This window comes from Harpegnathos saltator, unplaced genomic scaffold, assembly GCF_003227715.2.
Source record: "Harpegnathos saltator strain DR-91 unplaced genomic scaffold, Hsal_v8.6 scaffold522, whole genome shotgun sequence".
In the NCBI taxonomy this organism is placed as follows: domain Eukaryota; kingdom Metazoa; phylum Arthropoda; class Insecta; order Hymenoptera; family Formicidae; genus Harpegnathos; species Harpegnathos saltator.
The window spans coordinates 75,453-100,965 of record NW_020230341.1 but is presented as its reverse complement, the minus strand read 5'-3'; the positions used below and the strand labels follow the sequence as shown (position 1 = coordinate 100,965).

Here is a 25,513-nt window from a genome sequence, read left to right as displayed (position 1 = left end):
TGAATCGTCGCCGCCGACGCCGCCGGCCGCCGCCGCCCGCCGCCGCCGCCTGTTCGTTGCCAGCTTCTACCGCTTTGCGTGAACGTTCATTTACATTCGCACAAATTGCCGGTGCGTTCGATTAAAAAATATTTGTCTCCCGGTCACCGCCGCTGCCATCGTCCGACCTCAAGGGAAAACTGGAGGACCAGATTACTGAAAAATCGTGCTTGTTTTTTGATAATATTTTTGGACGAACTGAATAAATGTGCAAGAATGAAAATTTTTGATATATTTATATAACATACGAAGAGTAGAACAATTTTGTTTATTAACAAATATTCATATAAATATAGGTCCACTTAAATTTTAAACGCGTTTCTCTCGAAATTTTATCGTTCAATTTTTTGCAGTGATTTCTTCGAGACTGAGCTTCGTATCGATTTGAAATTTTAAAGCAATGATATTTGTTCATCTGGCTCTCAGGTGGAACCATGGACAACTCCGTCAAGATATTTCATTTCGAGATATTAATTTTTTTATCGTAAAAAAACTGAAAAATTTGAATCTCTTTCTAATAATAGCTGCCATTTTGTTAATTTTGTTCGATTTTTTTTCTACTCTTCACATGTTGTATAAATATATCTAAAATTTTCATTCTTGCACATTTATTCACAGTTCGTCGCAAAATATTGTCAAAAACAAGCACGATTTTTCAGCAATCTGTCCCTCCAGTCCTCCTAATAACGCGTGCGCGATGCGACAAAAATCGCGAGATCCGTATCCGAGGCCGAGGACAATCTCGCGACGGACATTTTGCGCATTCGCGACACATCGTGGACGTCGAGAGCGTAAACGTCGATCGGACTCCATTAAGAAAATGCTCGACTCCGGCGAGGCGTTCCGGAATACGCGCGCGATATTTTCGCCCGATACTTCCCGCCGTGGGAGCCAACCTATAAAGTTCACGCTTCGTTTGCATTTCCCGTTTCGGCCTATTTCTCGCGAGATACGCGCGGTCGGCGGCGGTAAATCGTAAACGCCCATGGCTGTTTCTCCCGCGAACCTCCTCTCCGCCTGCAGTGCCGGCGCGACGAAATCCCGGAAGACTCTCGTCGAGTCTCGTTCGCCATCCAGACGACGGCAACGACGGCGACGACGTCTCCGTCCGTGGCGTATAGCTCGTTGTCTCGCCGCGCGTAAGATACGACGGCGTCTCGTTAACGCGCGTTATCCGTAGCGTGAGAAATCGGCCGAATCCCCGCCGAATTTCCTTTCCTCTAATATAAATCACTATCCCGCGCGAGCTCCTTATCCTGGACAGCCGACACGGCGAGACGCGATTCTTACAAAGGAATAACCTCGTAGTAAATAACCTCGGCTGCTCTCATTGTTCCCCCGTAGAAATTCCGTCTGCCTGACGCGATTTCATAAACAAGTGTTATTGAAATGTCAATTTTGCCGGAAATCATCGTCGCTTCTCGTTCGTTCGGGACGTGTAGCTCGCAAGCGAGACGAAAGCGGCGTCGAGCGAGGCGTCAAAGAACCGCGCACCCCTTGGACGGGGGATCAAAGTTCGCGCTGCGGCCTCCGCAGCGGCCGGGGGAAAGCTTCGATCGTTGAAAAAGCGAACTTTCTCCGAGCTAACGGGGTCGCACGTTGAAATAGCTCGCCGTGTCTCGTCGGACAGCGCGATTCGTTCTGTGATACACGCCACCCCTTGTTTGTCGCTTGAGCGCGCATCCACCGGGCGGAACGAGCGAGAAGCTTATAGCGCAAACACGCAGACCTTTCGCGTTAAAGGGGTACGTCGGCTTTGCCGTTCCGATGGCGCGGCGGAGGCGCCGTCTTTCTTTGCGCCCTTCGTTCGCGCGATGCTGCGATATCGCGCTTCTTGCGCGCGTCCCGAGCGACCGAGAAGGGAGAAAGATCGAGTAGTCGCGGTCGAAGATCGCGGGAGATTAATTCGCCGGAGGATTCTCCAATTTTCGCGCTGTTTTCTTCGGGGAAACACGCCGCGGTTCGCCGCGATTCGGGCAAACATATCTCCGACGTGCCGCTGAATTATTAATCGCCAGCGCGCCTTCGCCTCGCTGTTTCGCTGCACTATTGATCGCGGTCGTTCGACAATTAGAAGAAATTTGCCGCGAGACGTTGCTCCACTGCACTCCTCCGCGTGCTTTCCTCTCCTCCTCCTCCTCCTCCTCCTCCTCCTCCTCCTGTTCCTTTTCTCTCGTGATTTTCGTTGCCACACATTTACCTCAACGTTTCAAGCGGCTGATAAAAAATTTGTCGAACAAACATCCCGAGCTTCCCGCACTCTCCTCCTCCTCCTCCTCCTCCTCCTCCCGCCCTGTCTCTCTTTTTCTCTCTTTCTCTCCTTCTCTTTTCTCTTTTTCCTGTTCTCTTCGATAACGATAAAAATATTTCTTACTCACGGCGGTCTCTATCGCGACCTAACTCAACGCTTTTTATTCCGGGATTTTTACGGAGCCGGTCTCACGGCCAAGATTGATGAAACGGCGCACTGTCGGCTTGAGAAAACCGATTTTCGAGAAGGACGGTCTCTCTTGAAATTTACTACTATCTCTCTCTTCCTCTCTCTCTCTCTCTCTCTCTCTCTCTCTCTCTCTCTCTCTCTCTCTCTCTCTCTCCCTCTCTCTCCCTCCCTCCCTCTCTACTACGTATCTTTCCTCAACCCCCATCGCGCTGCGGGAAAACTGCGCGTCAGTCTTCCTCACCGCGCGCGGGGCCGCACAAAAGGGGCCCGGACAATGTCGAGGCAATCTATCAATCATCATTACCGGACAAGTTTTATTTTTTCACCGCACGAACCTCGTTCGGCCGCGTCGTGTCTCTAATGGGAAAAAATAGAGCCGCCGAGGGGCTGTTTTTCAGGAGTCGCGCGGTTAAAGGAAGCACAGGATCCTTTGGAATCTCGCGTTCCTCGACGCGATGAAAAGAGATACCGCGCGCGAGGAATAAGACAGAACAAGAAATACTCCTTCCCCCCGCCCCGCCCCCCCCCCGAAGCAGCGAGCATACACGATAAGAGAGAGAGAAAGAGAGCGCGGCATTAATTCTCGGATGGGCGCATCCGCTCTTGTTGCAGGAGACGAGATCCTCTACCGCGACGAGATAGGCAATCTGTTGATCTACAACGTCAGCTCAGCCACATCCAGGATCCTGTTGGACTCCGACAATGCCGTAAGTTTAGCCCGAGCGCGAACTTTTGTAAACGTCTCTCTCTCATAAATAGATAACGCGCCTCTGCGGGCTTTGCCGTGCGTGCGGTTTGCATGAGATTGAACGGCGCGTCGCGACAACGGATCTCAGAATTGTAGAACATCTTATTTGCATGGAGAACGCGCATGTGCTATCTGCTACCGGCGACGCCGTGGCGATAATAATAACGACGGAATAGCATGGAAATCAGCCGCGCGCGTCGCACATTTCGCAGGATTCTTTTCGCGGGACTGGCGCGAAGCGTGATAAAATATATGAGCCGGCCGCGTCCGTCGTCGAGCGACGGACCCTCGACTAATGCAAAATCTATATCGGTGAGAGCGCGCAAGACTCGCTCTCTCCCGCGGAGGAGAGCGCGATACTTGGCGCTACGCATTTGTGCGCACCGCACGCAGCCGCGCGAGCGCGCATTAGCGCAATACGTGCAATTATTGCGGCCTTAACACACGCGTGCAGCGAAATAGAAATCGCGGGGTGAATCGTCAGTGCGAATTAATTGCGCGCGGGTCCGCGCGATTACTTCCGAAATCGCGGATAACGACCGGAACACGCCGGGAGAGCAACGAAAGCGCCATCCCTCATGCCTCCGCCGTCGCCCCGCCCGCCCCCGCCTGCTTTTCTTCCCCGCGCTAATTCATAACCGCGCGATCAATTAAAGCGCCCGGGCGCTCCCCCTCCCTGCCCCCTGGCGGACGCGTTACGCCCGCGTTTGTACAAAAGCGGAAGCGTTTCCGCGGGTCGAATGCGAAAACAGCGGGCGACGGGGTCGTCCGGCGCGGCGAGGCGGGAGGGGGGGGGGCGAAATTATTTCTCGATGCGGCGCGGCGGCGTAATGCACGCATCGGTCGCGCGTGTCCGTCGGTTATCCCGGCGCGACGAAGAGATCGCCGCGACTACGGTAATTGCTCGTTATCTCTCGCGTTGTGACACGCGCAATCTACCACGGCCGGCCGTCGTTCTCGCAGCGGGAGCGCCGCGGTTCCGTCGCCGCCGCCGCCGCCGTCACCGCCACCGTTGGAAAATGATTCATTATGACGTCCGTAATGCGTAATCCGTCTTCGCGGAATTTCACGATGCGACGTGTCTTTGGACGCGATGCCTAGGGACGATTTATGCGACGTTAAGTAAGTAGCACGTGTCATTTTCCGAGAAAGTCCTTCGCGCGGTGCCGACACTCCAACCCTCGGTAAGCGAGCTATGGCTGCGCTCTCTCTCTCTCTCGTGCGAGCACTTTTGCGTAAAAATTCGCGACTCACGTCCTCGTCTCGCTCGCCGAGATTTTTCGCCTGCGGCGGAGCGCTTACGCTACGTGACTCGCCGATAACGAGAGACTCGGAAACGCTCGACGAGACTTGATAAATTTCGTCTTCCGACTCGCGCGCAGCACGGTGAAGGACGAGCAAACGCGTAAGGAGGAGGAGGAGGAGGAGGAGGAGGAGGAGGAGGAAAGAGGATTCGATCCCCCGCGAAATTTCGCGAGCACCGAGCGCGATTAAGTGGTCTCCTTTCCGATTAAGATCTCTCACCGCCCTCATTAGGTACAGTCGCCGTAATCAGAGCGTAGCGAGTCGTTCTTTGCGAGATTCTTCCAATTAAGCGGGGCCGGGACGAGGGCGCTGAAGAGAAATTGCAACGGCTAATCGACGCGACGCGACGCACCGAAACTTTATTTTTAGCGTCAAACTTGCGCGCGCTTCGCCAGCCTTCCACGTGTTAAATAAAGTCCTCCTTCGCCGCGCGTTACTCGAAATCTTCGGGAGTGTTCCGAACGCGCGAGAAGCCTCCCTCAACGCAACCCCTTTCGCGTAGTTCTCGCAGACGGACGGTCTTATCGGGGTGCGCTCCCGTTGTTAGTCCGAAAGCTATTAGGGAGTTTATGACCCGTGTACCTCCGCTTTCTCTCTCTCTCTCTCTCTCTCTCTCCCTCGCAGCGTTCGCTTGAAATGCGCTCGCGTCGAAGCGGCGTAAGCGAGTAGGCTCGGCGAACGCGATTGTCTAAATGCGCTCACTCAAAAATTACCCTTGGCAATTTCAAGAGTTCTCTCTGCCTCTTCTCTCCCTTTCTCTCTGTCTGTTGTCAGCGATATTCTACGAATATCGCCGTCGAAGATTTCTCCAAACGAGTTCCGAGAGAGAGAGAGAGAGAGAGAGAGAGAGAGAGTTTGCGCTCGCGGGGAGAGGAAAGAGAGAAAGCGAGCGAGCGAGCGAGAGCGAGAGAGAGAGAGAGAGAGAGAGAGAGAGAGAGAGAGATGAGCATCAGTGCGGCAGCGGACGTTTAATTTTCGAAGTCGACCTGCGCATTGTTCTGTCGCGTTGATATCGCGCACGCGAAATTCAGAAAGATCGTATAAACGCACGGCGCGTCGCGTTTTACACAAGGACGGGCGGCCGTAAAATGCTGAAGGTCAACGGCCGGCACAGACTGCGCGCGATAGTTTGCATCCGCAGTTTCCCCGTGTTCGCGTCCGCACGCCGGTTGTATAAAAATTTCACACACGCTGAAGAGCGATAAGTTTATTACGTGCGTGTCAAGCTGTCCCGGCGGAATACTTTCGAAATTAGTTTAGAAAGTTGCTTAATAGAATCATAACTTCACCGCGTAACATTATAAAACTGTCAGTGTCACTTTGTTCCCACTTATGTCGATACCGTATCCCCTCCGCCGCCGGACGCAAGTTATTGGTTTCCTCTCGTCCTTTTTTCACAAATTTTTCTTTCTCACGGTCCCAGAAGTTCTCGTCGAGCATGGGCGCTGAGGGAGACAAAGAGAGAGAGAGAGAGAGAGAGATGGCCGGAGATTCGAAATTTTAATGATTCGCGGCACCTCGGGGACTCTTGGCGCCGCTTCGTTCCGCGCGTGCGATATGCGACGTTAAAAAATTAGCGAACACGGATTACCCCGCAGCTCTTCCATACAGAGACAGAGAGAGAGAGAGAGAGAGAGAGAGAGAGAAAGAGAGAGAGAGGGACTGCACCGTGAAATGTTTCATGCGAAAACAAATTGAAAGCGCGCAGGAAAGAACGAAAGAAAAAAAAACAAAATATATATATAGAGAGAGAGAACACGAGAGCTGTGCGTATTCGCAACTCGAGCGAATAACTATGGCCCCTTGGCGAAAATGGAGGGAAAACGCGAAAAGTGGCGCAACACGCTCCTCGCGCGTCCAAACGGCCGCGCCGCGCGCCGGTTCGCCGCGGAAGCAACAGCGGAATCAAAGCGCTAAAACCGACGACGCGACGCGATCCGCCGGCCACTCTGCCGCGCGAATAAACTTGTTGCATTAAAGTAATAATGGCAGTTGTTGGCCGCGCTGCCGCCGGTTACCGTATTATGCCCGGTGACGGCTTGGTTAACTGGAACAATCGCCGTTCGTTCGGAGAATGTACAACTCTCGGGACGAGTGTCTCGCTCGAACCGGCGGCGACTCCGCGTAACGATGTTCATCCCGTTAGAGCAAATGTCGTAGTAGCTCATTCAGCTCGTCTCTCTCTCTCTCTCTCTCTCTCTCTCTCTCTCTCTCTCTCTCTGCCCCGCTCCGCGCCGCTCCGTGCGGCGCGCGTGTGATCGTAATTTAGCCGTCCGTGATTTCGACAAAGCATATCGGATCGTCGCTCCGCTGCATAAAGCCGGGGCCGGCGCTTTCGATGCTCGCTGTGTTTCCGTTCGATCTGAGTTTCGTGTCCGATTCTAACGGCTCGTTTTATAAGCGCAATAAGCGATACGTTTCATTCGGCCCGCTGCGATTTGCGTCTCGTCGCCGGCGCGACCTCGACGTGCGCGATCGTGTCGTGATTTTGCGAACGAAAGCAGCCGGATCGCTCACGATCATATTTGGTGATTCTCACTAACTAGAGAGAGCGTTTTTTCTCTCTCTCTCTCTCTCTCTCTCTCTCTCTCTTTCTTTCTGCACGTTCACGACGGCCGATTGCGGCAGGTGCTTTGAACGTCGGCGGGCTTCTGCCAGTTCATTTGGTCGATTTAATGCCCGGTTTCTTCACATCTCCCAATAGCTATCTTCCAGATAAAGATATCCGTCAGATAACTAAAAACTCGTTTTCTTCACTGAAACCTCTGATTATTTTACTCTAACAGACGGCTATTCTTCATACTACGTAGGCAGTCTGAAAAGTTCTCGACCTGACACATACATAGCATTAGAAACTGTCAAACTATTAATTGTATTGGAAAGTGGCATCCCTGATGTAAACCCATGTAAAATTTTATTCGATCTGTCGAGTCATTCGAGTGGTAGCACCAGTTGAGAAAGCTTTGTGCAAGATGGGGGTGCCGCATTTGCTAACAATTTGCTACCAAAAACGCATCCGAATGCGTATTTCTTAAGCGTGTTTGGCACATTTTAATCGTTTTAAGCAAAATAAAATGGATTTCAAGCGTCGCTTCATAAGTATTGATGAAACTCGGATCCACCACTCGGATACACCAGAGCAAAAGGAACCTTCCGGAATCATCCTTTAATGATGGTATTGAATTATTGGAAAAACGTTGGAATAAATGTATTGAAGTTTCAGGAGATTATATTGAAAAATAAAACATATTTCACGGCAAAAAGAATGTTCTTTCATTGTTAGGCCGAGAACTTTTTAGACTGCCCTCGTACTAGCTTTTGACACAAAATGTACTAGAAATTTACTATAAATCATCGTATTTTGCTAGCGACATATTCTCTTCCGGGCTAGTATTAACTAATTAAAGTAATTTCCACAGTATTAACAATCGCATGTCTTCAATTGCATGTAATAATTCGAGCACTATATTCTTTTGATGAATGAAATGAAATCGTTCGAAAAATTCTGTGTCATATCTCACACTTGAAAATTGTTCGGTTTATTTCTTATTGTATAGGGTCTTCTTTTCACAAATTCCTCGTCATCATCATCATCATCATCATCGGATTCAAAAATATTAATATTCATGAGTAAGAAATCCATGCTGTGTTTTCATAAAAACAGCAACAGCGCAGATCACGTATTATTGTAATTTCTTAATTATGTCAGGGCACTGGAATTAATATCTGCCAGATATCCGTCACTTCAGGTGCCAGATAAGTTTATCTGCCGGATACAAACTTTACAAAGGTGAAGAAAACCGATTCTGACGGATATCTCATGGATAAAGTTATCGACTACTTATCTAGAGGTGAAGAAATTGGGCGTAAGACGTTAAGTCCGATCTCGATAATTTGCGGGGACAGGGAGGGGAATAATAAGTATCAAAACGCAGCGTTGAGATTCCGGCTGGCTAGATACAATTGTTATAATGTCGGTGAATTATAAAACTGAGATCTCTCCCGCGCGCGTCGAAATGCGCATAAAAGTCTACTTTGGAGAAACGTCCAGTTCAAGCGGGCGAATTTATGGAATATATACCGTTTGCGTTGCACACGCAACCGGCAACCGGCGATGTATGCGCTGTTCTCCAGAGAATTGCTCGCTGTACATCCGCGGCGCGGTGTTTCACTGAATCGCGTCCCCGCAATTGCAGCGTAGCAATGTTCGTTTATTAAAGATTCGTTATCTCGATGTTTTGCAGGTTCTGCTGTCGAGTTACGATCACCAATTGTCCGCCGACAGGAAGTACCTCATGTTTACTCTCAATCTGCAAAAGGTGAGTCTTGCTTGTTGCCTTCTGATTTATTATAGTATTATCAGTCGCGATTATCAGTTAACGCGAGATAAAGAGAGAACGAAATTGCGCGCTTACGCGTCGATCGGCTCGACAAGATTTAGTCGCTCGATTTATAATCGCTGCTAACGAGCGTGATGGCGATGCGGCCTTTCTGCCAAACACGCGCATGCAAATGAGGATTACAACGACGCGGTGTAATCGCTCGCGGCTCATCCTGCGAAGCTAATAATTTCGGACTTGCGTATCTGACGTTCTCGCGCGGTAGATAGTCAACGACAGCCTACAAATTGCGTTATGATGAATCCCCTAATGCGAGCGATTGATGAAGAAAATATCCTCCGGTCGTAACCAATGACTTTCGCTTCCTCGCCGCGCACAATCAGATGACGGCGAGTCCGCACTTTGGTTCAACAAGTGTCCTGCATTTTCCTGCAGCATCCGCCTGAGCAGCGGCGGAAACGCGTATTCCGAAAATCATTCAAGTAGAATCACGAGAAGTGATCTCCACCTCCCGCCCCCCCCCCCCGGTCACGAAATAAGCCGCTCCTTCGGGAGAGTTGGCAGTCTCACGTTAGCGTTCAATTACGAGTATTAAGGACCTTCTTCGGAAAACTCGTTATTCCTTGAGGCCGACATAATCCCGAATTCAAGTGCCCAATTGAGACGATGAAGAGCGGAAACGCCGGTAGTTTCGGCAGGAGAGCGCGACCGGGCAATCGTGGAAACGAGAAGGGCTATCCGGAAGTTCCTATTGCCGAACGGAATGACTGTGATAAACGTTTCGTCCTCTCTCTCTCTCTCTCCCCCCTCCCCTTCCCTCCGTTCTTCCGCCCGAGGCGGGCGAGAGCCGTTCGTCAGGTGGTCCCATCCGTACGTCAGAGTAGGAAACCGCTTAAACTTCCAAAGACTAGTAATTAGAAGGGTTCAGAGCGCCAGGATCTCGCCGAGACCACGTCCTGCCGAGCGGATGCTTTCGGATAAGCCGTGAGCGAGTCGCGCGAGGACGACGAGCGACGACGTCGTGACATTGGCGAGTCCTTCGGACTCGCAACGTTCCGAGCAACGTTCTCGGCCTCGACTCTCCAGCTCTGTCAGCTCCGTCCTCGAAAGCCGATCGCGATCGTCCATTTCTAACAATTCTGCATTCCCCGCTGTTCCGGTCAACTCGCGCATCCATTCGCGCGAATTAACGTCGCGCCGGGTTACAACTCGCGACGCGGCGCGGTCCAGTTAATTCGACGCGATCATGAGCGCGGGAGAAAGAGAGGAGCGAGAGAGAGAGAGAGAGAGAGAGAGAGAGAGAGAGAAACCACGGCGCGCCGTAGCAAACTAAACACCATATAATACCCGACACGGCCGCGCGGGATTCTACGATTGTGTGCGACTGCCACCACCCCGCACCCGCAAGCCCCGCGCCGTGGGATCACCCGTCGGCGACCACCACCCCATAACCGACCAACAACCGTCCGTCGTGCACGCCGCCGCCCGGTCCAATTGCATACATTACCGCTACCATATCTCCCTTTCGTCTCACCCTCTCTCTCCCTCCCTCTCTCTCTCTCTCCCTCCCTCTCTCTCTCTCTCTCTCTCTCTCCCTCTGCTCCTATCTCGCTCTCTCTCTTCCTCCCACGTCCTCACACCTCAACCTCACCCCTTTCGCTCCGTTGGCCGTTTCCCTCTCGCCGACCCTTTCACCCCCGCTTCTCCCTTTCATCCGCTCCTTTGTATGCGCCGACGTGCACGTTCTCGCGTGCACGCGTGCATGTGCGTCTCTCGGTCGGGTTAGACGCGCTATGCAAACGGGGTCCGGTGCTGCTGCTGCTGCTGCCGCCGCCGCCGCGGCCGCTGCTGCCGGTTGCACCCCAGCTGAAACCCTGAATTATGTCCTGGGGGCGGACCATCTGGATTTCCGAAGAGAGAGAGAGAGAGAGAGAGAGAGAGAGAGAGAGAGAGAGAGAGAGCGCTATCCGCCGGCGGTAATCGCTCTCGGAGAAATCGTCGGTTCCTCTTGTTACCGATCCGCCAATGTCTCCTCCGAGAACGCGGAGCTCGGCCGCGCGGGGGTAGTTCGATAAATTGGGTCGTCGTGTCCGTTGCTCGCTGCCGTGATAAAAGGGAAGCGTAATATCGCGTCGTTAGGCGAAGAGGCCGGTTGCTTTGTGAACGCGGGAACGGCGCATCAGGGCGAGAGCTTGGCCGGCGCTTGGACACGTCCTTCATCCCGGCCGCTCTTTTCGTCGTTTTAATCCTCGAGTGAGGGTAATCGAATCTTCAGCGCGAGATAGGACTCTCGCCGTGCATCTTGAGATTCTAGTCTAGCGATTCTGCGCGAGAGTCCGTCAGTTCAACTTATTGTCGATTCCACGGGAGATTCATGCATCGCGCGAGACAGAGGCATCGATGCATCCGCTCTTTGTCGCTCGCTCGCCGCGAGGAAAATCACTACCCGATGGAATTTCTCTTCGCTCTTGAAAAACAGTCCGGCCTGCTTAATATCGCGCCAGGAGATCTTTTCTTCGTGACTGAGTTTTACGCAACGTGTTCTCTCACGAAGCGTTTCGGGTATACATTTTCCTCAGGATATTGTTACGGCGGGACAGTCGTGCAGGAATGATTAGCGAGAGAAGTTCCACCGCCGCGTTCTTATCGCCGCGGCGCGCGCGAGCGCGAAAATCTTTCGCGACTAAAGGTCATTCTACAATACGTGTCGTAAGTTGTAAGACGTAAGAATTGGCGAATCACAATCAATTATTACAAAAATAATCGGCCATAATTGGTCAGTTCTTACGGCTTACAACTTGCAACACGTATTGTAGAATGACCTTAAGAGACGCCTTAAATTGCCTCGAAGCGGCGCGGCGGTTGCGCGAAGGTACTGCCGAAACAATTCGAGCGCTCTTATTTATATGATGTTGGCGTGTAAAACCGCAGGATCAGCTATCGGCGAAAGCTGCTGGCCGCCAATAACGAGCAGCTGGCAACGTGAAAGCGCGTATCTTGACAGTCCTCATTCGGGCTTCGCTGCACATTTTAAAGCGCGGCACACGTGACCGATTACGACTTCACAATCACTCGCAGCGTTGAATAATTTCATGTAACGGCAGACGTGAGATTTTTGCCGAACTTACGCTACCGTGATCATTTGATACGTGTATATACTAATTACGCCGTTATGGATGCTTTGCATAATTGTGCGAACCGCAACGTACCGGCGCGGCGGTGTGTGTATATGTGCGTGTATGTACATTGACAAATGTACGTACGATGCAGTGAGAAATTCGAAATGTAGAAGTGCTCGCTACGGCGCGTATGGATTAAGCTCTCAGCGCACGGCAACTAAACAAAGGATTAAAAGCAGGCGCGGCGGAGATTTTTCTCGTTAGGAGTAATTAAAAGTTCTCGCCGGCTGATATTTTTCTTCGTTAAAAATCCCGTTTTATTAATTTTTCCCCGCCGCCCAAAATATCAGGAGCGGCATCTGGCGCGCGTGTTACGCTTCTAATACCTTGCGAAATTATGCGCTATTAATGCCGCGGAGTTTCCGTCCGCCGCGCGGCTTCGCCGTATGCTCCATTTTTATAAATTAAGCCTCACGTGGCGCGGATTTCGCGTGATACTTGAGGAAATTTTGTACGTCGCTATATATATATATATATATATTTTTTTTTTAAGCATCGTACTTTAACGTACATTAAGTACGACACTTTAATTGTCCTTCTCCTTTCGTCGTCCTCTCCGTAGGAAGCACAGCGACACGGCAACGGAGCGCGCAGCGATTCAGATCTCCTCGTCCTTCCAGGAGGACCTCCGCTGTCGTTGAAACATCGCCGCGCTAACAAATCAATTCGCGACATTAACGCGAATGCCCGAGTCGAAATCCTGGTTCCGCGCATCAAACCCTGCGGATTCCATCGAACTCGAGGGACTCCGAATTCCCCGTTGATCCTTCGAGTTCCACGGTATTTGCAGAATTAACGTAGAAGCCAAATCTCAATTCGGGCTTGTGCATTTCTACGTCGTTTGTTAACGTCGCGGCGTTAACGAAGCGCCGCGCGCCGTCTGTCCTTGCGAGCTGTCTCCTTGAAAGCTGATCGAAATTGTCCCAAAAACGCGAGAGAGGGGCGACTCGATCGAGATCCCGGTATAGCCGGACAGCGCTCATCTCGGACCGCGGATCCTCCACGCCGTCGCTTCCCGTCGCCCTCGGCCGCGCTCGAAAGTACCGACTCACGGAGTTACCGCGCTGCGAAATTAAATGTGGATCCTTCTAAATTAGAGGGGAAATTATATCTGCAGCCGACCGTGCCTCGGTCCACATTTCATGCTCCGCCGACATATCCAATTAATTTTTTTAAAACCGCGCGCACATGCGCCATCGCGCTGATATACCGGCGCGGCGCGATGCGACGCCGCGGCCGAGGCCGACGCCGACAGCCCGACGCCGCCGTCGCGCGCGCCTCTGTATCTGCCGCGTCAACTTTATAACGTCAAATGCCAGCGGCGTAATCCCGCCACGATCCACGCTGTATTGACCATTAATTAAACGGCGTTTTCGCCGAAGCGCGGGTTTATGCCCTCGCAGCGAGCGCCGCGGGGAGGGGGTTATCGGCTCGCAGCGTATTGTGTGCCGCGCGATCGCGTCGTCGTCGCATGTGCGCCGAAGACGGCGCGGCGTTTCGATTGTTTGGGGCGCATTCACACGCGAAATAGGGAGACGCGCCGTGGATTACACGCCGTGTGTGACGGCCGCGCGCGCTCTCGAGAGCAAAAGGAACTTTTTCTTGCTCGCTTTCTCCCTCTCCCTCTCTCGCTTGCTGCGGAAAGAATCGCGGAGACTTCACCGCGAAATACTGCCGCGAGCGATGTAGTATCCACCTTTGTCTCTCCACGGTGTGCAGAGTTTTTGCGAGTGTGTACGTGTCCGGGGAACAAGAATGACACACCGGTTCGTTCGGTAAATGTTTCCCTATAGGAGAAGCCGATGTAATTCCCGCGATTGTCCCGCGATTATTTCACTCTGTTAAATTTACTCGGCCGCGGCCGCGGCCGCCGCGGGAAATACCCCCGCCGCCGCCGGCGCGGCGGTACGCACGCGAACGCTGCGAAGCGATGTTTTACGACACTTTGTTTTTAAGATAACGACAACGGCCGCTCACATGTGGCCGTATAAAGGACCTCTCGCGTAGACTCGCCGAGTCTCTTACCGTCGATGACACAAAAGGAATATCGCGGAAACAGCTTCCTGCTCGGCTTCTTGTATCATTAGGGGGGGCTCTTAGTTGCACGCCGGTGGGCTATACAATATACCTTAGACGCGTGTTTTTTGCGTCATTAGTGCAGTTCCCGGGAGGAATTATAATGATTACCGCCGAAAGACGGAGATAAGGGGAGGACAGAAATTTTTATCCTGTCCCTTTCCATCGATGAAAACACGTTCGAGAAATTTCTCTCGCGCGCATGGTCACAGAGAGAAAGAGAGAGAGAGAGAGAGGGGGGGGAGCGGAGAGGAACACGCGGTTATTTTTGTATAAAAGTATATATCTGTGCGGGAGATCTATGACGGTAGATAAAAGAGACCGGCGATAACGTTAAACACAAAGCCGGCCAGGGAGGGCGGCAAAAATATGCATTGTTTTATCTCCAGAGACAAATACATTTCCAGATAAATATGGATTTGCTCTCACTCATGCAAGTAACTAATCGCAAGCCGCCCGTATCGTTTCCGACAATATTTCCCGTGATGAAAATCCGGTTTTTTCAACACTCGTGATCGAGCGTGTATTTCGCACAGCAGTCGTGAAATGTGTGAATAAATCAGAGAGCGTTTATAGCGAGATAAAACGCAAATGAGAGGATTTGAGAGATGAATAGATAGAAAAGCAGAGGAAAAGTGAGAGGGAGAGAGAGAGAGAGAGAGAGGGGTGCACAGGAAGACGGAATTAAGCAATAATTTAAAGCATTCTGAGCATATTTCTCTCTGAGCGATATCGATCGATAAAAATCGAGTTCTCGGCGGTCCGACGTTAAGAAGGATAATCCCCCGTCTGCTACGGCGCTACAGTCTGCCGATTAGAATTATGAATTACTCGAGTCGCGCGTCTCCTCTCAGCGGCGCGTCGCGACGCTGTTGGCCGACGCCCAAGGAACGCGCCCCCGCGATCGAATTTTTCTTCCGGCAACTCTCGTTCGCTTCGACGGAGTCCCCGAAGTTCCTCGCTCGACTCTAATTCGGGATTTATACCGCGCTCTCCCGCTAATTTGGAATTTATGCCGGCGATACTTAGACATAGTTACCGATGACGTTAGCGTGCTGTAATTCCGGCGCGTTGCGTCCGAATGGCGTCGCATTCCTGCGACATTAAGTTCCCGTTTCGCAGCGACTCGACTCGACCCGACCCGACCCGACCCGTCCCGTCCCGTCCCGTCCTGTTCTGTCCTGCTCCGTTCCGCTCGGCGTCCCCGCGCGTTGCTGCTTAACTTTCTAGATTTGTTTTAATGTTATTATACGATTAATTAAGACAGAAACTGCTACCCTCGGAGAATTTCCTCGCTTCATAGTCGCGCGTCGCGTCTTCCTTTGCCGTGCGCTTCTCCGTTCGTCTTCCGCTCCGAAGAGTACTTGTCGACCGCTTCGTCGCGAGAGAAAAGAAGTCTTCGTGCTGTCGTTAAATTTTTCACGATTACGTGTTTCACAGGTTTCTTTTTCTTGGTTTTTCACACTCGCGTTTACGCTCACGAACGCGTCGGGCTGACTGCTTCTCTCTCGTAGATTGCAAATACATTTTTTATTTGGACGCATCGCCGGTTATCGCGTTCTTCCTCAGTCAGGTCGACGATGTGTCGGCCGGGTGGTAGCAGTTGCGAACATTCTTCGCGTCAGCTTGCCGCTGATAATCTGCCGTCAGATTATCCGCTTACAATTTTACTTCTCGAGAGGAAGACATGATTTATACGACACGCATGGCATCGAGGATGCGCGAGTACATCCTTCGTTGACGGCTCTTTGGAAACTACCAGATATCTGGATTAAAGTGTCCGTTACACAGCTCGGATCCTGGTAGTCCTCCTCGCGGAGGAAATCCCAGTTCTCGAATAAATTTATAATTCGCATGCACTTGGCGCAGCGCAAAGGAGCGAGAACTCATGCCTCACGTGAGAAGCGCCAGAGATTCATTCCAGAAGTTCCGACGATCTTATTAAGACTGTTCTCGGTTCGGGGCACGAAAAATTCGCGCCAAGTCGACCGCTGCTCCCAGCAAAGGAGCTCGGGCCGTCGCGGTTGAAGCGTCGGAGCGTTTATCGCGATGTAAGGATACATACCGTCGGAAGACGGTTTACTGCGACGGAACCTTGCGCGCCTTGCTTGAGCGAAACGGCAAGAAGAACCGCGAGTAAATTTCATACAAGATAGATGAATAAGCGACGTGCTCGTTATACAAGATTAATAGAACTCAAAAGGAAACACGCAGGTGTGTCGCCCGCGCGCACCGGCTCTGACGGTCCTTGGATATGTCCTGGAGATCTAAAATCAAAGCTAAAATCAAGAAGTATCTGCTTCCTCGCACGTTTCGGAGCTGGAGATAATTCGACATTACCGATCGTGAGCGAATATATCTCTGGAACCAAATATGAAAAAATATATATGTGTGTGTGTGTGTGCGGATTAAGAGTATATATGTTGAAAAAAATATCCTCGAAAGATACAATAAATTATATTAAAATAAAACATTCATCATTGAGGAGCATAGAATAAAATTCTCACGTAAAATATTTTTCCGTCGCGATTTCGAAAATCCCCGCTCACGGTCAGTTTCATCGGGTTTCCTCCCAGAGTTTTAATTCCCAAATATGCGAGGCGGCGAGGCGTACAAAAAATACACGCACAACATCGAATGGACTGCGCGAGATTCGGCGAGCCCGCAGACAAAGGACGCGCCCGAGATGCCAGGCATCTCTCGTGCATTCTACTGAAACGGACTGAAAGTGGAAATACTTGGGAGGAGATAAAAGTTCGATTCGCGCGCGACGTTAAGCGATACGAATAGCGTCTGCAAACTGTCGCAGCGCCGCAGGACGTCGGGACGAAATGTATGGGCGGGCGGGTCGCGCGTAATCGCGTCCATTTATACCTCAATCATCGCGGATGATCGGATGCGCAGGGCTCTTTCGGCCGAAGTGCAGGTGGCCCGTTATCACCGCCGGATGACCGATAACCAGCTCTTACTACTGCGACACGGCTGACCTACGTCGCGCGAAGCCACTGGCAGTAGTAGCGCGCCGCACAAGCCGGACATCCCCGGGCAGACGGGCGCGCCGTTACGCAGCTGTCGAGAATTTTACGACTAATTTCCGCACGACTTTCCTCTCCTGCTTCCCTTTCTCTCTCGTTCGCACACACAAACACGGAGAGTGAAAGAGAGAGAGAGGGAGGGAGGGAGGGGAAGAGACGAATACGCTGCATCGGAAACGTTTCGTAAGCCCGATCCTGTATAGAAAATGTTTTAGAATCTATTTGGGTTCTATCTTGATTTCCCAAAATATCTATTTGGGTTCTAACTGGGAAATCTATACAGATTCTAGTTAGAAGTGTAATGTTTTAAAACTGCGATTCTAAATGGGAAACACAAACAGATTCTGTTTGGTCACTCCCAACGTTTTCCCAGAAATGTTTCATTTGGTTTTCATTTTACATTCTATGATAAGAATGAGGTGTACAATACCTTAAATATTTACACTTTACATATATATATATGTATACACACATATACTTGTAAAATGTAAATATTTAAAGCATAAACACTTGAAGCAACATTTTGTGAGAAGTTTTTATAAAATAAATGAATAAATGAATATTTAAAACTACATATATATTTTTTATTGTAAATATTAATATATAATAATTATCTCTTATATGTACAACAATAATGCATATACGTAACCGAATTAATAATATATATATATATATATATATATATTCGATTTTTAAAATAACTCAAATTGTTTGCGAGAGAAATAATTATGAAAAAATATTAATAGAAGACTTTCAAGTTAAAAAAGTAAAGAATATATATAAATATCCGACAAACTCATCTAATTTACACATGTACGAATTAATCAAATTATCTTCAAATATAAAACTATATTCTATACATTGTATAAAACGAAAATGTATTATATTACGCCCGAATACGGAACAATTTAAGACAAAAGAAAACATTTGTATTATCGCATCCTATTGCATTGATAAAAAAAAGGTTGGAATTTACACGTTATTTCAGTTCCGATTCTGGATAGAGATAGAGAATCCATTTTTGGGACAAGAATGGGATTTCTAATTGGTATCGTGATGGGATAATCTATTTTGGGACAAATTTGGATATTCTATAATAGTTCGAATCCAAATTGTATCTGGGAAAATCCCGAGAAATTTTCTATACGGGATGGCTCATCTCCCCGTCTGTTCTGTCGACGCCGATCGTCTGCTGCCTATCAGCCATCACCGATAGGCCGTTAAATGCCACGGGAAAGCTGTCACAGTGGCTGTAGCTTCCACCCGTCAGGCCATTTACTTGGACTACTGATTGCCTCGCGGCATTTATCACATTACGCGTAGCGCTTGCACTCGCGCGTTCGCGTGAGCGAGCGGTTGATGCGCTCGCGCATATCAATATTTGCAGTATTATTGTATTTATTTAACCGCCGCCCACGATGATTTATTCGAAATTCGTGTGTGCGCGCGTGCGCGCGCGGCTCGTGTTTATTTTCCTTTCGTTTCAGCGAACATTATTCCAAGTAACGAGTCGTGCTTAGTTGCACGTTAATTGACGCCGCGCAAATGCGCGCGCGCGCGCGCGTGTATGCGTTTTCTAGTCCCGTAAATTAAAGTATTAAACACACCGCTCGCGCGCGAATATATCCGACGGTGATAATCTGCACGATAAAGCCTTCGCTGCGACGCGCGCTTTCCCACGTGATTTTTACTCAAGTACCCCGCAAACTGAGTGTCGCGTCGTTTTTCGTGTTGTCCGGCGTCTCTCGTCAGAGGGAGGCTCCCCACGTGTTTTCTAAAAATTGCAACGGGTCAACGCGAAAGTAAACGCCGGCGGGATAGGGCGCGCGGTTTCCGAAACGACCCCTTTTGATTGCTTTGGAAAACGGCCGACAAGCGTTTTTGAGACGCGCGTTATATATATACGTGTGTTTTTTCCCCCCTCTTCCCTTTTTTTTTTCCTTTTTTAGATACACACATACACTCACGCGCATCGCGATTCCGAGGGCCGGGAATTGATTGAACTTTATTCGACGGACAAGCCTGGATTGCGGGCGCGCGGATAACGGCCGAATCTCACGAGGAGAAATAAAACGACGTAGGACCATAAAGAACGCCCGCGACAGCGCCATGTGTCCGTGATTTCGATAAATGACGAGGCCGTGTACAAGTAGTTACGTACACGTGTTCCGCGAGATCGTAACATCAATCGAACATCGACGGTAAACGGATCGAGCCGCGGCATTATACTAGGCGCGGGGGAGGCCGCTCGATCCTGCGTCGACCCCCCTCTCCCTCCCTTCCCCCCTCCACGCACCCCCTGCGCCGATGATTTTAACGAGACGTTCACTCGTTTATGTGAACGCGAGGCCACTCAGCGGGATACCTCGTCATATCCGTTATCGTCATTTCCGAGCGACGCGCGTCGCGAGGATTTAATGCCCGGCGATTGTCATCGGCCGCGCCGCCGCCCGGTGCGACGGTCGCCGGCGTTACCGGTGTCGTTACTTTTATTTTAGCATTTGCCGGCGATAAAATGTTGACACCGCGCGATCGGGACGGGAAATTCGGCGCCCTTCGGCTTCGGAAATCGAGGCTTCGCGAGAGCTGCGAGAGTATTATCCTCGTTTGCCGGACTTGCCACTTGTCCGTCGTCGATTAACAGCGAATGCACGCGAAACTGTCTCCTCTCTCCCTCTCTCTCTCTCTCTCTCTCTCTCTCTCTCTCTCCAGCTCTCTTTTCCTCACTTCACGGTCGGCAAGGGCGACAAGCGTCTCGAGGAGCGGTCGCCACGTCGAGTCCGAAGTACGAAATAGAATCGTCGTCCGCGGACGACGATTCTTCTCCTTTGCATTTCGCGATTTGCATCGCGGTGGACGAGAGGCCGACCGGCTTTTCGTTTCGGCCGATTGAAGCGTCCTCTCGATCGTTTATCCACCGAACGGGTCGAGATCGGAAGATGGAATCAATTTTTCAGCGCTAGGCGCGCACGAGAGGGACGGGGCGGGCGAGGGGTGGTGGTCCGGATACAGAGAGAGAGATAGAGAGCGCATTAATTTACGGCGGTCGGTCGGTCGTTAATTAATTAAAGTCTCTTAATGGAAATTGGCCAGGCTTTGACGTCCCAGGATGTCGGGTATGTCCACATAATGACTCTCGCTGGAAAATAGACGGCCGATCAATTACTATGAGAACCCTTTAGGTCCTCCGCCGATGAGAAGAACGCACGAGAGTACGTACCATTCGGGATATCGAGCTAGGATCCTCCTCCGATCGTCTCTCGTCGAGGAGCAGGGGGGAGGAGGTGGCTCGCGCCAAATTCCAGGTCAGAGTGGCCCATTAAAACGTCAACGCGGTTCGGGATATCGATTCGCGCGATCTCGAATTCACGTCCCGCCTCGCTCCCGTCCTCTCGCGCTCGCGCTGGTAATAATAGCGTCGGCTGGCTCGAGAAACCGCAGCCCAGAAACGCCGTAACGCGAGAGCCCCGTTTTCTTCCTGTCGACCTGCCCACGCCCTTCTTTCCTCCCTCGTCCTGCCGTCCTCTGATTAGCCGGAACGGTTGTCTCCGTCGGATACGATCGCGAACGAGGGGGGGGGGGCAAGGAAACGGAAAAGGAAAACTTGGGGACTCGGCCACGGCTCGATATTGCGGGGCTTATCATTGCGCTTGTTGCTCGCGGACGCTCTCTCGTTCGGCAGCGGTTATGAGCTTTCAATCGTATTTCTACGACGAAGAGCGGCAACGGAACAAAAACGGCGTAGTAAAATGGCGTATCAGCGGGAATTGATACGCCTCGGGTTACGGGCTCGGGTCGTTGGAACCCGTCGGTCGTCCGCAGCTGCGGGATATAAGTCGTGCTTTGCTCATTGAAAGGAAAACGGAAAGAGGAGTCGCGAGAAAGAGAGTGCTCGATGCGGGAGAAGCTTGACTCTCTCCGTCGGAGAGCGATCGGGACCGTCAAAGAGCGATAACGCCGAGATATGAGAGAGCGGGCGGAGGACTCGGAGGAAATCTCGGATTGTTGTCGTTTTGCAAGCGGGACGATTTGCGGGACGATTGATCGCTCACGTGGAAAAAGTGCGCCGTCTAACGTGCGGCCGACGTAACCGCGCGGATAGCTCGGCGCGTCGCCGTTGAGAGTGTTGACAGTGGTCGCATTACGCGGAGTCAATACACGATAACCGATACCGATCACTGCTACGCTTCTCAATGAGCCCATAATTCATTATCCGGCCACCACTATGCACCTATTATGCCTGTCCGCGCGATGGACACGGCGTTATCCAATATTGACACTGATTTGACACATTCGACGCGACAAACTGTTCTTGCACTCGCAATCTACCGATGAACAAATGCGAAACGCGTTTTTCTCCTCGCGATGGAATGTCCGGAATAATTCGAGGAATTATCAATAGTCTCGTGTGTCAGGCAAATATTCTTTCTCCTCTTTTTCTTTGCTCGTTCGCCCCTTTTTCTTTTTCTTTTCTCCCCTCCCCCATTTTTCTAAAGAGTGCCGTCGATCTGTTGTTGTGAATAGCTTTGAAGGAAAGCATATATATGTAATAAAAATATTGAATCGATTCTTGCTTTTAATATCTACCTAACCATTCATATCGTACGAGGTGCGGAGTATTGCATATGAAAATCCGAAATGGACGTTCGGAGCGTTGAGAAACAATAACGATCACAGTGAGGTCAATGGCGGGGAGAACGATGTGTTTACGTTTGGAAGATAGAGACCGCGGATCATAAAAACGATGTCGCGATAGAGTTTGGCAGTTGAGTCAGTCGCTATTGGACGCCCGAGGTAGACGTGCCATCATCACTCGTGCAGAAGGTTGGTGAGAGTTAATCGAATCATTATTTTCTAATATTCCACGGGTGACCGAGATCGAGCATTGTTCCCTTACACAATTAGTTGACTTCTCTTAATTTCGAATATCGATGTGATCGTGCGTTTCCCCTTCGACACCGGTCCGATTCAGATGTTTTCTTGATCGCTGAACCGGGCTCGCCGTGCGCTTTCCCGGGGGGGGGTCCGGCATGATTTGAGTGATCTGAGTCAGCAGTCTGAGAGGGACATCTCGTGCGTCTTCCCTTGATGTCCATTGTACCATTGTCTCTCAGTGCTGAATGGTGAGAGCTTTAAGCTGGTGATTTCCTTGTGCGCTTTTCCTTGGAGATCTCCGACTACCTGCCAGCGGTTTCGAGCATTCCCACTCGAAACGCCGTTTTTGATCAATTATCGCGTGAGTTAATTGCGCGAGAGCTTGACTCGAAGATGCTCTAGCCTTCGGTGCGCGTCTCCGTATCCCGCTCAACCTCCGCCGACGGGCGTCTGAATTATATTATCGTTCCGCTATCTATTGTTTTTTTTTTTGTGTTTACTACCTCGAGCTGCTCGTCTATTCATTCGGCTCTACACTAGGAAAAGAAATTTGGTATCTCTAACAAAACTGTTTGGTTGAGGCATTTTTTAATAGCAACCAAATATCTTGTTTTATATAACGAAATATTTAGTTGTCTCAACTAAATATATTTTTCTGCTTTGTTCTCTGGACCAAGTGATTTTGTTCTTAGACTTCATATGTAAAAATTAAGCATTTTAGTTATTTTATCCATAAAAATTACATGATAACGAAATATTATTTTACATAAACTAAAATAATATGCTCAGTGGAGACTACTTTGTCTTTCTGTGCACTAAAATTTAGATTTTATACATTAAGAAAAAATTATAGTATTTAAAAAAAATTTATATAGTTAAAGTTTTTTGGTTGCTATAACAAAAGTATTACGTTATACGAGCAAACCGTAATCGAACAAGATATTTGTTTACAGGGACTAAACAGCTTTGTTGGGCATATTTCAACCAAATTATTTATTTGTTGTAATTATTTTATTGTTATTTTGGTTCACGCAACAATACATTTTTCCTAGTGTATGTATAAAGTAAATAAACAAAATAAGAGAAGAAAGAATCTCTAGGGACTTGCTCCCATGTTGTTCGTACATTCTATATCTTACTCTTACCCTTGTGTGTGTGTGTGTGTGTGTGTGTGTCAAATAGTTTCCGCTTCTATTTCGGGGATTTCATAGCTTCCTCAAGCGGCGAATCGAGCAATTCCGCCGCGGAATATATAATATTGTAGAAATTGAGAAAATTATTTAATCGAATATCCGAATACAAGTATAGATGTTTGTCGATTGTGTTCTCGTCATGTGTGCTTTGAGTCGCGTACCGTAGGTCGAGTGTGTTGCCTGGTTACCAGCGGAGCGATATATTTATTATTGCAAGCGAGATGCCCTTGTGTTGGAACGATTGCCGAATTAACGAACAGTCGTCGTTCGAAAGACCGTTGGAGAGGAGCGCGTTCCGCGAGACAGAGACGACGCAACCTGCGTTCAAGCGAAGACAGGTGTCGATTAAATTATAGTAATTTTGACACCCAATAAACTCAAATCCAACTCTACAATATGTCCGCCCCCCTTCTTCTTTTTTTTATGAAAAGCAAGAGATGCTTCAGCGGGAAGAGAAATATTCGTGTCTACCGATCGGCCAAAAATCTCGGTTAGCTGCCGGCCGAAAATAGACGAAAATGGCGCGTAATTTTGGCAGCGCAACGCGGCCATCGGCGGCGCCAGGTGTGACGAGCGTTTGAAAAATTGCCGGTCATCTGCGTTCAAAGTTGAGCGGAACGCCGGACGGTATAGAGTTACGAAGAATTAATTCACGGCTTAACGCACGTCAAAGGATTAGGGGCGGTAGGTACAACGCGTCACGTGCGATAGGTCAATCTACCTGATATATTACATTACGCTGTAACGAATTTCGGGACGTTGCGATCGCGCGAGCGCGCTACGCATCATCGCCATGGAGGGCCCTGCATTTTTCGTCGCATCGTAGCGCGAATATAAGCCCGTCAGCTTTATAACTCGAGAGCGGCGGCGATCCTTCTTTAACCACTGCTCTGTGTGTCGACTATTTTCCCTGGGAACTGACGGGGTGAAATGTCGCGTTTTTTTTTTCCCTTTTCCTTTTTCATTAGCTGACCCTTTTCCGCCTTTAATAGTTATTGAAACAACAGGCACTCTCGTGGAGAGATGCATATTTCCGTGTAAATGGGACACGCGGAAATATATATTCGGACAAAATAGGAGAAAGGTCGGGGAAAAAATGGGAATGCCGGATAAATGGATCGGTATAATGATGGCGAGTGCACGAGTTGCCCGCGGGAATGATTCTCTTCCCTCCGGACTTGAATATTAAAATTGCTTTAATGTTTACACAGTTATATGCACATTTTACGATCGTAATAGCGGGAGGAGGCGGTTTGTACGGGAGAAATCCCGGCGAAACAAATCCGAGCGTTATCCGGATAATGACGAGAGAGAGAGAGAGAGAGAGAGAGAGAGAGAGAGAGAGAGAGAGAGAGAGAGAGGTAAATCGATCTGAACGTGCGCGCGAGGAAGCGATAATTAATCGCGCTTGGTGCGTTTCAGCCGGGTTACTGCCGAAACGCGGGCGTAAAGGTGGCGCGTTGGTGGCTTCGCTCTTGAAATCGAGTGACGTAACTGTCGTCCTCGACAATGTAAAAGTCCCGTGGGGACATTCAAGAAAGATATTGTCGCACGGTTATTCGGACGAACGCTGCCTCGCAACAAGAAAGGGAACAGACATTTCGAGATAACGTTAACCAAGCTGGAAGCGCCGTATCGCGAAGATGAGGTCTCGCGCGCGTACTTGTTGTCGCGTCTCCGAGCGCGCCCGAGCCGTCAAATTTCGCGCCGCGCGTCCGCATTTTATATTTTACACGACGGTTACGTTCTCGCTAATGAGTCGTCGTTGCGACGTCGAGCGAGCGCGCAACTTTATTCCACACCAGGCGCGATTCGCGGAAATTAACGAACTCGCCCGCGCTCGTATCGAATTTTTAAAAAGCCGCGGCGCTGATAAACAATTGTCCAGTAACATTATTCCGCGCGACTGCGAGTAGTCGATGATTTACAAAATTGGACGAAATATTTGATCAGCATGTTTTAGCGCCGTCGCGAGAACATAAACATTTCGATCGAACGGGAGGGGAAAGAGAGAGAGAGAGAGGGGGAGAGAGAGAGAGAGAGAGAGAAATAAAGAGAGAGCGAAACGGAGAGATGCGGATATCGAAAGCGGAGCTCGAAATTTCGTCTCCTCCGGGTCGATAGGCTTTTTTTGTCGCACATTTCATGTGCGCTTCATTCGATGTTATAAACGCAATTATCGTTACTTACGCGGTAATACGCGGCGATCCGGTGCACACTTCGCGTCATAATTGTCCGCGCGCGCGCGGGCGGACTGGAGAGAGAATCGAACGGAAGAGCGAC

The 25,513-nt window shown here is 49.9% G+C and overlaps 1 protein-coding gene across 5 annotated transcripts in view; it reads left to right on the top strand.

The window, feature by feature from the left end:
- LOC105190272 (dipeptidyl peptidase 4 omega) overlaps positions 1-25,513 on the top strand; it is a 296,820-nt gene that overhangs the window by 208,675 nt on the left and 62,632 nt on the right. For all 5 annotated transcript variants that reach the window (XM_025303008.1, XM_025303010.1, XM_025303011.1 and 2 more), the window contains 2 exons: positions 3,092-3,186; positions 8,777-8,851. In XM_025303008.1, coding sequence (XP_025158793.1) covers positions 3,092-3,186; positions 8,777-8,851 — 170 coding nt within the window. The remainder of the gene's footprint in view (positions 1-3,091; positions 3,187-8,776; positions 8,852-25,513) is intronic.